General features: G+C 46.4%; 1 protein-coding gene across 1 annotated transcript in view; it reads right to left on the bottom strand.

Annotated features, from left to right (window-relative positions):
• LOC134395338 (polycystin-1-like) overlaps positions 1-15,330 on the bottom strand; it is a 30,600-nt gene extending 15,270 nt beyond the window's left edge. Inside the window, exons 1-11 of the mRNA XM_063121499.1 lie at positions 15,259-15,330; positions 14,212-14,387; positions 11,530-11,666; positions 10,474-10,708; positions 7,041-10,080; positions 5,892-6,113; positions 4,651-4,933; positions 3,625-3,847; positions 2,117-2,276; positions 1,815-1,955; positions 869-1,010 (exon numbers count right to left, since the gene is read on the bottom strand). Of these exons, the coding sequence (XP_062977569.1) occupies positions 869-1,010; positions 1,815-1,955; positions 2,117-2,276; positions 3,625-3,847; positions 4,651-4,933; positions 5,892-6,113; positions 7,041-10,080; positions 10,474-10,708; positions 11,530-11,666; positions 14,212-14,387; positions 15,259-15,330 (4,831 nt within the window). The remainder of the gene's footprint in view (positions 1-868; positions 1,011-1,814; positions 1,956-2,116; positions 2,277-3,624; positions 3,848-4,650; positions 4,934-5,891; positions 6,114-7,040; positions 10,081-10,473; positions 10,709-11,529; positions 11,667-14,211; positions 14,388-15,258) is intronic.
• Between the last annotated feature and the right edge of the window lie 1,953 nt (positions 15,331-17,283).

Here is a 17,283-nt window from a genome sequence, read left to right as displayed (position 1 = left end):
AATGTGGGGTTTCATTGTGTCTTTTCTGACATGCCTACGCCTACCAGGAAAGACAGCATTTCCTTCTCTGTGCATAAATAGAAACCAGTCAGAAAAAAAGCTAAAATTCTGTGAACAGTTCCCAGAAATCCGTGTGCCAACATAGCAAATAAAAACAGTGTTTGGCATTGGTGTCTTGTCCATTGTCCACTGTTGCTATGTAATGTGATAACACGATTTAGGTATTTGACATTTTGGAGTTAACTGTTTGCACTGATAATGAAAAGTGACACGGGTTCTTACTTTCAATGGCTTCATAGAATCATAGAATAGCAGAGTTGGAAGGGGCCTACAAGGCCATCGCGTCCAACCCCCTGCTCAATGCAGGAATCCACCCTAAAGCATCCCTGACAGAGGGTTGACCAGCTGCCTCTTAAGAATGAGCAAAGTAAGAGAAGAGAAATATAGAAGAAATTTCTTGTAAAAACATATCAGAAAAAGAAATGTTCTTTGTTTCTGAGGCCTTTTGAATGATTTAATAAAAATAAATAAAATAAAAGGCCATTGAGTTCCCTTTGTTTTATATAGGCATTCGTATGCAATCTTTATTTTGGCCCTGGGGTCTTATATTACCTATCTTAACACTTTAGGATTGTGGTGCCATTTTAAAAATACTCTAAAGAAAGGATGACAACAAGGTGTTTCACTTCAAAGAATTGGCATCGATGGCTGGCTGGTCAGCCAGGATGGGAAGCCTGTCCCTTCTACAGATGCTCTAGGTAAATCTACAGAGGGAGCGGGAGAGAGACAGAATCATGGCTCCAGGTTCTCTAATATAGACCGACTGCTTCCGCTGTCCTTGTGACAGCTGTCTGCCCATGATACCAACCCAGGATTGCCAAGATGCTCTTGCCAGCGGAGAAAGGAGTTTCATGACCCTCTTCTGTTTCTCTGTTGATCACTTCGATCATTCTCTCGGCAGCTTCCAGCATCTGGGTCCGAGATCCAAGGCTGAGCTCTTCTGGGAATGCCTGATGTTGAGGAAAGAGGACTTGCTCACTGCTTGCCACAGCAGAATTACCCCATCTTCCCTCTCTGAAAGAATGCAGCAGGCAAGGCTTCCACAGCCCTGGACTCCAGTGGTGACCTGGACAAGGTGCTGGAGAAGCCAGCTTCACAGTCACTCTAAGTGAGATATTGTTGCCTTGTCTAAACCTTAAGGCAGGGGTGGGCAACTTGAGGCCCCTTCAGATGCTTTGCCCTACTACTCCCCTCAGGCATAGCCAGCATAGTGAGGGAAGAAAAGAACTGAGTCAGAGCCCAGTGCCCAGAAATCAGCTGGGTGGGCATTCCAGACCCTTTTAAATAAGCAAGCGCCTTCAAATAAATGTGCTGTATGTACGTATTTAAAAGTCTCATTTATATGCAGAGGTGCAGGTTTTCCCTATGCAAACATTTACCCTTAACATGTGGACACGAGGGGGTGGGACCAGGAAAGTCATATGACTTCTAGTGTGGGGCCAGAAGCATGGCCCCACAGTCCCTTGTTGTACTCAAGTAGACCCCTTCACACAGTTAATGTGTGAAGCCAACGTTCAAATCTGTTGTTTCCAGGAAAGCACACAAGATGATGTTTCAGTAAGGTATGTGGTTAAAAAAAACCCCTGCATTGTTGTACATAGGATAGGTTTCTTTGACTCTGTGTGTGTGTGTGTTGCATGCACATGTGCAATGCACATTTCATGCGTGAGAGTCCAGATTTGGGGGTGGAGTAGGGGGACCATTACAACCTCCATCAGGGCCTTGATCTGAGGGCCAGTAAAAGGGAGACCTACCACACATGCCCTCAGCGCTGCGCTGAGCTGAGCAACATCCTTCACACTGGAGATATTCAGGGAGGTCAGGGCTGCAGTGACAGTGCTGCGGATGGAGATCCGGTCCCTCAATTCCTTCATGTCAGCCCCTCTTCTCAAGTCCTGAAAAAGAGAAACAAACCCCTTATGGGGCTGTCATGTCTCCTAAGGCAGCACATAGCACCAAGCCAGAAAAAAGAGGGGGGAAAGGCATTGCTCAAACAGGGTTCATGCACGTTGGCATGTGCGAAAAAGTAAGGGGTTCTTCTCCACCAAGTCCTTACTTTGTTCAGCAGACTTATGAGAGCCAGGGAGTATGGAATCACCTCCTGTGGGTTTCCTTGCTGTACCACAGCATGTAGCTCTGACTGGCTCTTGTCTTTCAACCAGCTGGTTATGGTCTTAAATCCTGAAGGAAGGTCAGGCATGGTGAGAGTCAAGGTTCTGAAAGGGAAGGAAGACAGATAGTTAAGATTAGAAGTAATGGTTGGTGAACTCCAAAATAAGCACATGTGAACTCAAGTTAAAATCATTGTGGTTCTCAAATGGATGTAAATACATCCATTTGATTGATGTAATCCCCTGCTCTGACAACTGCTACTACATTAGCGAGCAAGGTGCATGCTCAGAGCTTAACAGAACTACTTTATAATTCAACCAAAAAGCCATTGCTTTCCTGGAGTTATTGCAATCTGGAACCCTTATTTTAAAAAGTCTCTATACAACCTTCTGTGATTCATGGGGGTTGCACCATATTAATTTCTGCATTCCTATAAGATGCTTAGGAATTTTCATATAGCTTTGTTGGGCAGAAGCAATAGGCACTATGCCTCTGGACACTAGTTGTAGGGAACATGGGTGGGAGGGTGCTATTGCATTCATGTCCTGCTTATGGGTTTCCCATGGCCATTGGATTTTATTTATTTTTATTTATTTATTTATTACATTTTTATACCGCCCAACAGCCGAAGCTCTCTGGGCGGTTCACAAAAATTAAAACCATCATAAAACAACCAACAAGTTAAAGAATACAAATACAAAATACAATATAAAAAGCACAACCAGGATGAACAGAATACTGGACTAGATGGACTCTTGGTGTGATCCAGCAGGGCTTTCCTTATGTTCTCAGTAGTAGAAGGGCCATAGCTCTGTGGTAGAGTATGTGTTTGGCATGCAAAAGGTCCCAGGTTCAATCCCCAACATCTCCAGCTAGGATTGGGAAAGACTCCTGTCTGAAACCCTGAACAACTACTTGCTACTCAGTGTGTAGAAAAATCTGAGATAAATGAGCCAATGATCTATTGGTATAAGACAGCTTCCTATGTTTTTAATGAGGCCGTCAACGGAACTATGCTGCAGCAAGTAGTCAGGGAATGGTAACCTATGGCTGCAGTCCTAAATGTAGTTGCCTAGAAATAAAAGCTGCTTGAGATCAATGGGGTCTGCATTTGACTAAACAAGGTAAGGATTAGGCTGTAAGTGTGACTTGTAAAGTCTGCTTTGTAAACATTCCTCCTTCCCTGGCAATGCATAAAAGCCATTCTTGGAAACAGAAAACTTTGATACAATTAGTAAGAAAGGTCATTAAGAGATTAATGCCACAGTAACGCTCTCACCATCAGAGGAACCATTCCAAAGATAGCAACACAATGACTGCAGATTTAACCTCTCTCCAGTTAATGGTGTGTCTTGCAAAGGCAACAAAGTCTTCATTTTGGGGGCAAACACGGCAAAACTCTAGTGCAAAAGTTGTACTGCTAGGCCCATCTCCCAAAGATCATGTACTTACTGGTTCAATGCCAAGGTCTTTGCTCCCTGCAAATCCTCCAGCTCGACCAGAATATGGATGCCAGATTGATTTCCAAGAGTGCCTGCTGGCAGGAAACTACTGAAGGAGGATTTGATTCCTCGATACAAGCAGGAGTGCCAACAATGGCTGCTGTGAGGGGAGCAGGTTTCGGCAATCAGGGTGTAGATCAGCTGCACAGGGGCACTGTCCTCATCCATCCAACCTGAAAGAGAAAGAGCAGAAGAGACAGGAGGAGATGGAGGAGGTGTGAAAGTGTGCATGACTTCAGCTTGATCACTTAAGCATAGCGATCAACCCAGCTATTTTTTCTGACCTTTCCTTTCAACAGTCACATACCCTTGAGCCAAGAACAAGCAGTCCAAGTCAATAGTGTGTGTTTTTAACTTACTATTTAGTAGTCAAGCATTCCAAATGACTCCCATGACCTGGGTCAGTGTATTTTGTTCTATTTGTTTGTTTATTTGTTCTACCTTTGAGGATATATTCTCTTCCCAAGGCAGTTTACGATAGTCAGTAAAACAATCTAATAAGTTTACATGAACACAACAACATGAGCAGAGCAATCTACTGGATATGGTAGGAGATCCAAAGGCACAAGCTGGGCCAACACCAAAGGTAGGCACGGTCAGGCACAACAGTTCTTGGGCCTTGCTCCTCCTCTTCTCCACTGCAACTGGCTTGCTCACCTGCCTTTCACTCTTGCCCATGGTGAGAAGGAGGAGCAGTAGATGCCACTGCCAACATCCTCATTGGCTCTCTACCTGCTAAGCAAGCAAGTGGGAGCAATGATGAGAAAGAGGATGAAGAGTAAGAGCAGCTGATGACAATACCACTGAGAAGGTAGACTCACTGAGTTAGAGGACTTATTGAGGGTGTCTTGCCTAAGGGCCTTCCAAAACCTAGAGCAGATGAACGTGGAGCAAAATGCACTGTTCAGATGAACTGGAGGCAGCCACAGAAGATCACCCTGAGGGTGGTGATAGGGAAGTCCATTGAGTTACTTACCCATGCACTGAAATCTAACTGGCGTCTCCAAGATATAGATATTGTTTTCTGGTGTCAGGGTGCAGACTCCTCCCTTGGGTGGGTGGTTTGGGGTAAGAGTGATACTGGATTCTCCCTGAAGCTGTCCTCTAGGCTGAGTGACCAACACGGTGAAAATGTACTTCATTCCATCCTGCAGAACCCCTTGCCTGATCACCAAGTCACGGTTAGAGTCTCCTGTGGAAGTGGTCACATTGTCCAAGGTCAAAGGAAGGCCATCCGAATTCTGAGCTCTCCACTTGTACTGCAAGGATTAGAAGGTATGTTTGCAGTGAGCATGGATCAGAGTATCAAAATGACACATTTATTGCACAATATTGCCTGTTGCCTTAGTTCTAGGAAGGAGGTTGGGTGAGCGGTTGCTTTAAGAGCAGGAGAGTTGCCTTCCTGGAAAAGACTGATAGCTTGACTAAGGTTGTGTTAAATACATAGTATTGCGCAAATTTCTTTAAAAGAAATGGGAGGGTCTGATCAGGATTTGAACCATGGTGCCAGGGGACGAGAAGGCGATAATTTTTAATCCTTCATGCCATGATGTGATCCTGATGAAAATCATATCTCCCCTGAAGATACTATTTGGCAGCTTCCTTTCCATGCCAAATGGCAGCGGTGAGTCAGATTTTATCAGGACTGCAACAAAGGAGTAACCCCACACTCCACACCCCTACTCCCCCCTATTTAATTTTTTAAAAGAATCATATGATGCCAAACTATGCACTCAACATCATGAGTAATTTGGCCCTAAGATTCATTTAGCCCAGTATTCTGTTCCTAACTGAGGCCAGTCAGATGCCTGTGGGCACTCACAAGCAGAGCATGAAGGAGTTAGCCTTTCCCTGTCATTTGTCCTCAGCATATAAAGATGATAGATTTGGAGTGGTACAAAGAATGGGAAGAGCTGGAGCACTTGGTGATGATGGTGGTGGTGGGGAGTTTGAAGTAGACCACCCTTCTTGGGTCATCATCTCCTCCTTCTAAATGGCTAGAGCAGCCTTCCCCAACCTGTTGCTCTCCAGCTGTATTGGAATGCAACTCCCATCATCCTCAGCCAACATGGCCAATGGCCATACTGACTGGGAACAATGGGAGTTGCAGTCCAACACAGCTGAAGAGCATTGCATTGGGAAAGGCTGAGCTAGAGGCCGGTGTTTGTGCCCAGCCCAGCTAAGTCCTTGCTGCTCTACAGCCCTGGACTATCTCACCCGTGTTCCATTGTCACAGTTTTTGCATTGTCCAGACAGTGTGACATGGATGCTGCTGCTGACTTCATAGCTTGACAAAGCACTGCAGGAACGGCACTCCAGGGTCACAGGCAGGATCTGGGTAGATTCAATCGAAATCTGCTGGAGGACATCAGACTCCATGTTAAAGTCAACCCCAAACCAATACAGTGTGACTGGTTGATAGAAATAGAGCCACACCCTCTAGCAAAAGAGGAGTAAGAATATCCGATAAGCCACAGTTTGGTGCAGTGCAGGAGTCCCTGGTGCCTCTCTCAGGCCACCTAGTAGTTTGGCGTCTTTACAGTGGCCGCACACTGGGTTGACATTTTCAGCAAGCTGTCCACTACCATCCCAAGATCTCTTTCTTGGTCAGTCTCTGCCAGCTCAGATCCCATCAGATTATACTTGAAGTTGGGGGTGGGGGTGGTTTGCCCCAGAGTGCATCACTTTACACCACATTGAATGCCCATTCTAGTTTGGAGAGATCCTCTTGGGGCTCCTCACAATCCCTTTTTGTTTTGTGAGAATAAAGAAGGTAATAAAGCCATGCTCACCGTCTGTGCTACCCAAGCAGGATCTTTACCAGGCTTCTTTACAGTAAGGTTGAAGTGATAAGTCGACCCTGGATTCAGCATGGAATGTGGGATAATCATTCTGTCCATGCCTACCATGCAAGGAAAGCCACACAGAGCTGTGGACACATTTGGTGCCTGTAACAGTGAGAAATCCAATTAATGTCCTGTTGGAATAGGAACAATTATGCCTGCAATTCCTACAGAAATTTGCTTTGCAGGAGGCTATTGCAAAGAGAGGAGAGCACATGTTTTGGGTGCTATGTATTCTCTATCTTCCCCCCCCCTGAGAATGAGAGGCACATAATTCAAGGACACTTCTTTAATCTTGTCCAACAGGACTTGGGCTGGGAGCAGGAACCAGGAGAAATAGGAAATACCAAGAACATGCTTAGATGAGGTGGTTAGTCCCATATGCTTGCAAGATCTGATAGCAACTGTTAAAAGCTTCATATGAAGGAGAACCCACCTTTCTAACTTATCCATCTCATTAATTAATTACCTTGATTGACCAAACAACGTGCCTTATTGCTGCCATTTCAGATTCTCTTATTACCTCCAGTTCACAGTCCCACTGGTATGCCAGGGAGGAGTCTGCATCCACAGCCATATCAGGATCATATGATTTGCTTCCATCTAGAACCAGGTCTTGCTTAGCTGTCCATCTCCTCCAGGATCCTCCTTGTATGATGGGAATGAGCTTGCTGGAAAGCACAGTGAAGTTGCTGGAAACCATCTGAGCCAATGGAGTGTACTCCAGAGACACAGTGAAGCGTAAGCAGTGGGAACCAACATCCAGCGAGAGCTTGGGGAGCACAAGGCGAGGGGTTAGCATATCTACATGAGGTAATGAAACCAAATTGGTCTTGGACAGATGCTCACAGCTGGAAGTGCGGAATATCTCCCACCAATATAAGGCCCGGTAAGCTGTACATCTTCTCAAGTCCACGTCGGCCTCAAAATAGCTGGCATAGGATTTGGAGATCATGGAGAGAGGATCCACCAATTTCACAGTGGGGCTTTCACAGACCAGCTGCTGCACAGTTACTTCTGACTGTGCCAAGACAAAACTGACGTTATTGTAGACTCTTACCAATACTGAGAAATCACCAGCTTGGTGATACTTGTGAAATGCTCTCCAGTCTCCTTCACTGGCAAAGGTCTCATCTGAATCCCCAAACTTCCATTCCATGTGAAGGTCGCTGCCACCAGCCACCATCACCTCAAATGCCACTGTTTGATTGACAAATGTCCTAGTGCCATTGCTGGACAGAGTAGCAGCTATCACTGGCACCTGTATGGTTCTTATCACCATAAGAGTATCTGCACAGAAAGGATTGCAGGCCTCTATCAGAATGGTCAAGTTGTCCTTGCCAGAAGGCATATATGTCACCTGCTGGCCTGTGACATTATAGTCAGGTAGCCCAGGGAGTTGAAAGGTCCAAAAGAAGGTAATATTATCTCCAGCTTCCACAGCTGCTTTGAGTTTTAGTCCCCTGTTAGCCTCCAGGATGGATGGGAAATCATTCAGGAGATGCAGCCCCCTCACCTTTTCCAAGACCTTCACCATGATAGTGGCTGTCTGATTACTAATGTTGTTGTAAGCAGACACTAGCACCTGGTGGTAGCCTGCCACTGAGAAAGAAGACCGAAAGATCCCTCCAGGGCTATCAACATCAATTCCCAGTGATTCGAAGGAGAGGGCAAAGGTCACTCTTGTTCCCTTCAAAACACTCAGCATAAAAATAACCTCATCATCTGTGCATACAATCCACTTGTCCACTGTCACAGCCAACCCAAGCACAGGGTCTTGGATGGAGACAGCATCCAGAGCTGTGCTCTCACTGATGTCATTCCAGACCCGCAGAAACACTTTGTATTCTCCACACTGCTCAAATTCATATGAGATATTCTGCCCATGGAAGAGGATTGTTTTTTGCCCTTCCCCCCTCTGTATCTGCCATTCCCATGTAGTATCAGAGCCTGCAGCCACCATACCCAGAAGTTCTACAGAGGTGCCCGACTCCAAAAAGTAGGGCCACATGGTCCCTACCATACTGAAATTTGCTCCAGAAACAGGTTCTTGTACTCTAAGTATGATGGAGCCATTGCTGGATCCTAGAACATTGTAGACAGTGACAAAAACCAGCTTGGAGCCCAGAGTGGCATAGACATATGAAAATGAGGGTGTGGTGGTAAGCAGCAAATCTACATCCTCCTCCATCTTCCACAAGTAATGGAGATCAGTCCCAGACATCACTGAGATATTCAGATTCACTGCCTTTCCAACTGCTACACTATCAGTGGCTGACTGAACCTTCACACCACAAACTCTCTCCAAGACCTTCAGGGTAAGATTGGTGGTGACTTCACCCAGTGCATTCCCAGCTTTCATCTCCACCTGGAGCTCCCCACTTGAATTGGGGTAGAGTGAGAACAACTGTCCTTTAGCAGTAACCACTGGATGCTTTCCTTGCAAAGCAGCCCACTGGAAGGTGACATTGGAGCCCTGAGTGACCTCACTGAAGAGAGAGAAGGGCTCAGCAACAGCCACGTATTTGTTCTGTACCACATGTTCACTATGGATCTGCACCCCTTGAATTCTAGTCTGGACTTGCATGGTGATATTGGCCTTCTCCATGCTCACTGCATTCTCAGCCATGGCAAACACCACAAAGGTGCCAGAGGTGGAGAAAGTGTGAGTGAAAATGGCAGCTCCCTCATGGAATCCAGTTATTTCACCAACAGCCCAGCGGTAGCGAACATGATCTCCTGCAGCTAAAGAAGCCCTGAAGGTGACTTCCTGTCCAGTCTCACCCACTGGCTGCTCAGCATGAAGAGTCAATAGTTGAACTGGAGTCATCACCATCATGGTGAGTGTAGCTGTCCTATGACTAACCAGATTTTCACCCACAACTATGATGGTAACATCTCCAGCTTTTTGATAGGTGTGGGAAGCCCTTTGACCCACCTGATGAGGGGAAGTATCTCCAAAATCCCACCTAAATGTGGCATTAGTGTCCCAGCTGACTTCAGCCACAAAGTGGTAGGGAATGCCCATAGCTAGGAAGATGCCTGTTTCACCACTGTGGTGAATGGAAATGGCTTTAATTGCCCGCTCAGCTGTGACTGTCACAGAGGCATTTTGCAGGCTGACCATGTTCCACACAGTCACTGTTACTGTATACATCCCAGCTTCCAAATATACAAAAGTGATTTCTGGAGCTTTAGAAGCCACTGGGTCTTCACCAACACCGAAATCCCAATGGTACATGTACCGGTGCTGAGGATCTGGGACTGGACCCACTTCAGCCACGAAGGAAAGTGGTTCCCCTAAAGCTACAGCAGACATGGGAGCCAATAGCTTAACTGAGCTGATTTTGTCCTCTACGCAAATGGCTCGCTGATGGGAGGCACTGCTCACTGTGCCATAGATAGTCAAATTCAACTGGTAATTCCCAGCTGCCATGTAGCTGTGAAGGACTGTGGGATCTCCATGGCGAACAGAAGGAGGGCTGCCATCTTGGAAATCCCAGCAGAACATAATCCCTTTCCCTGACCCTGTTACAATAGCTTCGAGCAGGGTCTGCTCCCCACTGGATAGACAGCCAGGAGCCAAGATGGTGGTAATCTTAAGTTTGTATATATCAGCTATGGTGGATGCAGTGGTAGAGGAAGTAGCAGAGTGAACTGTCACGGTCACCGTGTGTTTTCCTTCTGTGGCAAAAATATGAGAAACAACACCATGTGACAGATTGTTGTAGGCAGACCCATCCCCCATGTCAAAAGACCATCTGACATCTGTGCCAGAGATCAGTGTTGCATTGACAACTGTGACTGAACCTAGTTCACTGGGTCCACTACATACCACATTCAGGCCCATAATTCCTTCACTGATGGACACAGATACCCCTGATGTTATGTCACTGAGATTATTATAGACTATTAAGGTCACATTATAAATTCCAGTCTTATCAAAGGAATGGTACACAGTAGAATTTGGTGCCTCCTGGACAGGTGACCCATCACCAAAGTCCCAGGAATATAAGATGCCATAGAGGGAAGGAGAAACCAAGGCCTCAAACAGAGTAGCCTCGTTAACCACAGGGGAGGTTGGATTGGTCAGTATCGTCACCATGGTTACAGGCATGACAGCATGGACTCTGGCCAGCTGGTGGATTCGCTCATATTTGTTGAAGGCTTCAGCTCTGACAGTGTAGTCACCTACAGAAACAAAGATGTGGGGTGTTAGTCAGAGCAGATGGCTTTTCCAGGATTTCTTTTTAAAATGTGTTTTACTTTTATTACTTAGAACAATGATTCTTATTTATTAATTGTCACATTTATATCCCACCTTTCTGCAGTAGCCATTCAAGGCAGCCAATAAAGCAACAAGGCAATACAATGTAAGAAATTATCAAGGAAATAAAAACACCGTATAACAATAAATATTTCCTGTTTAGGAAAGAGGAAGGAGACTAGGCAACCTCCCTGTGAAGGAACTTCCAAAGCCTAGGCACAGCCATTGAGAAAGCTCAGCATCAAACATACCTCAGATATTGGTGGGACATTGAGATGGACCCTCTTAAACCCAAAATATTTATGGGGATGAGGCTTATCAAAGATTTTATTTGACTACCCCAGGTCACTAGACAAGTTTATACTCTCTTTGGATGCTTTCAGAAACCACAGTAAAAAGTAAGAAACATCCCATACAGCATGATAGTTCTACATCCTGACTTCACAACAAAACATATTTGCTGGTCCTCCCCACTTATATGTATGTTCCAGCCTTGGTCCCAATCTTCTCTGCTGCTTTTACCTCATATAAATGTTTTTATATCTAAAATAAATAATGACATGCTCTCTCTTTTTTAAAATCCTTTTGGTCCTCTCTCCACTTAGTTCTCTCAAGTGCTGTCTTCTCCATCTAGTCCACAAAAGCTTATGCCACAATAAATGTGTTAGTCTGTAAGGTGCCACGAGACTCTTTGTTGTTGTTCCAACTCCCTAGTTATCTTCCAGTAGTAACTGCATTTCCCCACCTGGCTGAAGGAATACATGTGTCACTCTGGCTGACACTTCAACTCGTTCTGTCTGTGGATCTGGACGTGGTAGCTCAGCACTATAAGGAGGAGCCAGCAAGTTCTCGACCACTGGGCTGCTGTCACCAAAGTTCCACCTATAACCAAAAATAGTTTCACCTCAGGCTCAAGAGTACAGATGGCAAAGAATGCATTAGATACACTGGGGGCAACCTACAGACAACAGAATGACCCTGGCAGTTTCCTTAGCCCAGAGGATTTATTCGAATTCCCTTTGTGGATCTTGCAGAGTGTTAGGCAGGGACCTTGGGGTGCATTGGCAAAATCTGACAATTTTGCGCAAAACATCTGCTTGTCATTCTGGAGCATCAAACACAAAACCAAGTGAACCAGAAAGATCAGCTGATCTCTGCCTGATCAGAGATCAGGCAGAGATCAGCTCAGCAACAGCAAGTTTCTTTCCAGAGTTCCTTCCACGCCCCTTATCACTTCCCCTCCTCCAGTAGCTCTCCCATACCATCCATCACTACCTCTGGCTTCTGCCAAAAATTCTATATTCCACAAGGTAGATGCCATGGCTGCTGCCAAAAGTCAAGAGATATCTCAATAAGTTGCATTGTAAGTCCTGGTTACACAATTTGTTATTTCAGGAACTCAAATGTCTTTTGCTAAATTCATTCCTCCCCTGAAAGGCATCTCTGGCATGGAGTTTCTGGCTTGTGGCACATCATAATGTGGATGATGAGGGTACCAGTGGAGCAAATATCTCCAGGGTGTATCACAATCCTGGCCCTGAACAGAGCGTTGGACTAAATTATAGTTAATCTCAGTGATCCCACAGGCACTTTCATGTTCTGACTGATAGTCCTATTTGAGGTCAGAAAGCTGCTTTCTCCAGGTCTTCTTAAATGATTATCCAGATTTGTAGTTGTTTGTTTTCCCCTGGAGCAGGTGGCTTGTCTTGCTGGCTGGCTTGAATCACTTGGAGAAACTCACTTTGCTGGCCGCTGCATGCATGACATTTGCTCTCTGGTTGTGGCCTATCAGGGTCTGCATTGAATCATTTGCACTGCTGGGGACTAGTTTGTGGATGATCTTGGCCTGAAGTAGAAGCCTGGACTAGACTGATTCTTGGCCTCTTCTCTCTCTTATGGTTCACTTTCTTCTTTCCCAGTGTGGCTTTGTGCACATAGAAAGTCACAGATGCAGCTGACCACATCTTATGAACTCCTCTGAATATTTAAAAGAAGGTGGGGTGGGGAGATGTATACGGAATTGTCATGTTGTCAGGGAAACAAAGGAGGCTGCTTTATACCAGATCAGACTATGGGCTTTGCTAGACCTACCTGATAATCCGTTGGTGAGGAGGGGCCGACCCGCGCAAGAAGTAGCACGGGCTGTCGCTCCTATCCACATGTCAGACGTGACGGGCTGCAGGAAAGCCCCATCGCGTCCACTATCTTTTTTATTTTTAAAGGAGCCGGATGCGCAGGAACGCTTGTGCACTTAGGTAAGTTCTTTTTTTAAAAAAAAATTGTTCTCCCCGCTCCCCCCCACCCCTGAGCTCCCCCCCCACCCCTGAGCTCCCCCAATCTCTCCTTGGCTCTGATTCCCCCCCCCCCATCTCCCTGGCTCCGATCTCTCCCCAGCTCTGTTTCCCCCCGCCCCCGATCTTCTCCCCCAATCTCCCTGGTTCCGATCTCTCCCTGGTTCCGATCCCCACCCCATCCCCAGCTCCGATCTCCCCCCCCCCCACCGATCTCCCTGGTTCTGATCTCTCCCTGGCTCCGATCCCCACCCCATCCCCGGCTCCGATCTCCTCCCCCCATGATCTTCCTGGTACTGATCTCTCCCTGGCCCCGATTCCCCCGTGCCCGGCTCTGATCCCCCCCTGATATCCATGGCTCTGATCTCTCCCTGGCTCTGATCCCCACCCCATCCCTGGCTCCGATCTCCTCCCCCCCCGATCTCCTCCCCCCCCAATCTCCCTGGTTCTGATCTCTCCCTGGCTCTGATCCCCCCACCTCAGCTCCGATCTCCCCCCCTGCCCCCGGCTCTGATCTCTCCCCCTGCCCCAATGGGCCCAGTGCCCTGTGTGTGGCTTCTCCCGGCTACGTGTGAGTAAGCGGTGTAGCCGGGAAAAGCCATGGAACGGGCTGGACCCTCCACGGTCCCGGGCTCAGCCTGGGACTGCAGAAATACCGGGCCCAAAGTGGTGCCCGTTAACCCAGGGCCAGGCAGGGTTGACCCCTGCCTGACCCCGGGATCCCGTGTGTCATCTGGACACACAGGAGTGAGCCCAGGTGACAGCCCAGGCTAACCCCTGGTCTAGCAAAGCCCTATGTGTCCATTGTAGCCCAGTATTGTCTACTATGACTGGCAGCAACTCTCCCAGGTCTCAGGGAGATGTTTTAGCTGGAGATGCCAGGGATTAAACCTGCTTCAGCACACAAAGCAGGTGCTCTGCTACTGAACTATGGTCCTTGGGATGGGTTGAGCTTAGGGTGGTGAAGGGGTTGTAAATGAGCACAGGTGAGGTTTTCCCACTGGTGCCATGCACTGAAATGGTGGTGTGAATTGGCCTTGAATAGATAGTAGCTGTTTTATAAAGTGTTCTCTTCTAACATCGTACATAAGAAATGCCTCTTGTACTTAACCAAACTTCCTGGCCTTGCTTCTCACCTCACAGTAACTTCCATGGCAGTGTCCACCTCCACCTTGAATATCGCAGTCTGGAGAACATTGACTTCCACAACTCCAGAGAGTCCCAGCAACTCAGGGTTAGCCAAGGGGTTCATGGGTTCAGCTTTGAGCACCAGTTCTAAAGATTTGAAGCTCACCGGGTTCTTTGCTGCCAGCTATGGACAAGGGGGAGAAACGCATCAAGAAACCTTTGGCGCCTCCCATCCCACAAGCATCTGCTAACAACGTTCACAGCAATTCAGCTGTCTGTTAGCTTCTACAGATAGCTACAAAAGAGCCAGGAAGCCCCCTTTCAAATGAATTCACTGAATGGCCTTAGGCAAGTCACTCTCTATCAGTCCTAGTCTTCCACCATCATTAAATGGAGGTGATCACACTGGTCTAATTGCCTTATAAGTATTATTTATTTATTTATTTATTTATTTATTTGTTTATTTATTAATTACATTTCTATACCGCCCAATAGCCGGAGCTCTCTGGGCGGTTCACAAAAATTAAAACCATTCATAATATAAAACAACAGTATGAAACCATAATATAAAATACAATAAAAAAAGCTCAACCAGATAAAAACAGCAGCAATGCAAAATTACAAATTTAAAACACCAAGTTAAAATGTATTTATAGATTGTTAAAATGTTGGGAGAATAAAAAGGTCTTCACCTGGCGTCTAAAAGCATATAATGTAGGTGCCAAGCGAACCTCCTTAGGGAGCTCATTCCACAGTTGAGGTGCCACAGCAGAGAAGGCCCTCCTCCTGGTAGCCACCTGCCTCACTTCCTTTGGCAGGGGCTCACGGAGAAGGACCCCTGAAGATGACCTAAGGGTCCGGGCAGGTACATATGGGAGGAGGCGTTCCTTCAGATAACCTGGCCCCAAGCCGTTTAGGGCTTTAAATGTTAATACCAGCACTTTGAATCGGGCCCGGACCTGGACTGAATTATTATTTAGACCCTCTGAGATGGCCACAAATGCCTTGCTCTAACATGTCCCTGCCCCCACTTTCACCTGGCTTTGATTCCTCACCTTTAGTTGATATGTGGCAGATCTCCTAAATTTGACACTGTAGCTCTGGCCACTGTAGGCAAACATGTCCATGTTATCTATAACCCAAGTATAAGAGACAGAGGAGCCTTGGCTGATCTCAGCAGTAAACACCTGGTCAAAGCAAAGACATCACATGATTAGAATGGCTCAAGTGCTGGTTCAGCCATGCTGGCTGGACCCTGGACTAGGTACTGGGGAGCAGTAAATGAGCATGTAACATTAAATTGGCTCTCAAGGGCCCTTTCCCATCTCCTAATAGGTGAGGGACAGACAAAACAAAATATGCAAAATTGTCCTTTATTCCGAGCATCCATATGTATGTGGAATAAAATAAAACATGGAAACTGACATCACATTTGCCATCCTGAACATCTCCTCTTTTTTAAAACAACAACAACAACAACAATCAGAAATCAAGTTGCTAATTGAAAGTCATGCTTGCAGAGAAGTCTGAAAGAAATGCTACTATTGTATGTTGAGAACTCAGAAACCAGAAGGAGCTCTGGGTACGAATTTCCAGTGATCTAGAACGGAGGTATCTGAGCCCTGCTAAAGTCCTGTCCATTTCCATAGCTCCAAGTTCTTGTTTTGCTATCCTGCCTGCATCTCAGAACCATGTCTGCATCCTTTGGTGGCCCTGGGCTACTAGCCCTTATCATAAAAACATAAGAATAACCATGCTGGATCAGACCAAGGGTCCATCTGGTCTACCATTCTGTTCACATAGTGGCCAATCAGCTGTTGGCCAAAAATCCACAAGCAGGACACAAGTGCAATAGCACCCTCCCACCCATGTTCCCCAGCAACTGGTGTATGTAGGCTTACTGCCTCAGATACTGGAGGTAACACATAGCCATCAGGATTAGTAGCCATTGGCCGCTTTTTCTGCCAGGAATTTATCCAACCCCCTTTTAAAGCCATCCAAATTGGTGGCCATCTCCACATCTTGTGGTAGCGAATTCCATAATTTAACTCTGTGCTGTGTGAAGAAGTATTTCCTTTTAGCTGTCCTGAATCTCCCACCAATCAGCTTCATGAGATGACCCCAGGTTCTAGTATTTTGAGAGAGCTTTATAGAGTTTTCAAGCTCTATAAAGCCACAAAACACTGTAGTCAGACTTAGGCTGCACTCCTATACCCTCTTATCTAAGAGTAAGTCTCATTGCATTCAATAAGGCTTACTTATGAGTAGATTGCATTGTAAATCAATTTTCTCACCTAAACTGTAATCTGTGTTTTCTAAGGCTGTGTAATAAAAGTTTCTTAGACCAGTCTAACTGGTTGTGTCCAAGATCCTCCCTAAAACAAGGTCAAGAAGTTCTTCTGTATCTCTCTGTGATGAAGAAGCATTTTTCAGTTGCAACTTTCCTCCTTAAAATTAGTTGCTGGAACCTGTTTGGCTTAGCACAGCCTTCCTCAACCTGGTACCCTTTATACGTGTTGGACTACAACTCCCTGCACATCCCAGATACTTATGCTGGGAGAGGCATGCTGGGAGTTCCAGTCCAACTCACCTAGAGGGCACCAGGTTGACGAAGGAAGGCTTAGCAGAATGGCGAGAACATCAGAAGGTCTCTGGACCACTATCTGATTCCTTAAGCAGAACCTTACAGTGCATATGCTGGTGCAGCAGCAGAAGTCCTTCACAGGAAAACACAAGGAGAAGCATGGAAGTGACACCATCATAACCCACCTGAGACACATCTACTAGCATCCGGCAGGGTCCAGGGGGCACCACACGGAGCTCCTCAATGGCATCGTATGATTGGATCTTCACGGACAACTTCTGGGCACTGACGTCATTGGAGGCCAGGATGTTCAAAATCTCCTCATCTTTTGGCTCAGCCGTGACAAGCTGCACTGAGGAGAACCAAGTGTCTGTGGTTTCTCTATTGCAGGCAGGGACATGTGTCACAAGACCCACTGGGCAAGTGGCCACAAAGGGCACCCCAACCTTGTCCACTGGTGATGACCAGCGAGCCACAGCGTTGCAGCCAGAGGTAA

Source organism: Elgaria multicarinata, chromosome 3 (assembly GCF_023053635.1).
Source record: "Elgaria multicarinata webbii isolate HBS135686 ecotype San Diego chromosome 3, rElgMul1.1.pri, whole genome shotgun sequence".
In the NCBI taxonomy this organism is placed as follows: domain Eukaryota; kingdom Metazoa; phylum Chordata; class Lepidosauria; order Squamata; family Anguidae; genus Elgaria; species Elgaria multicarinata.
This window is presented reverse-complemented; position numbering and strand designations above follow the sequence as displayed.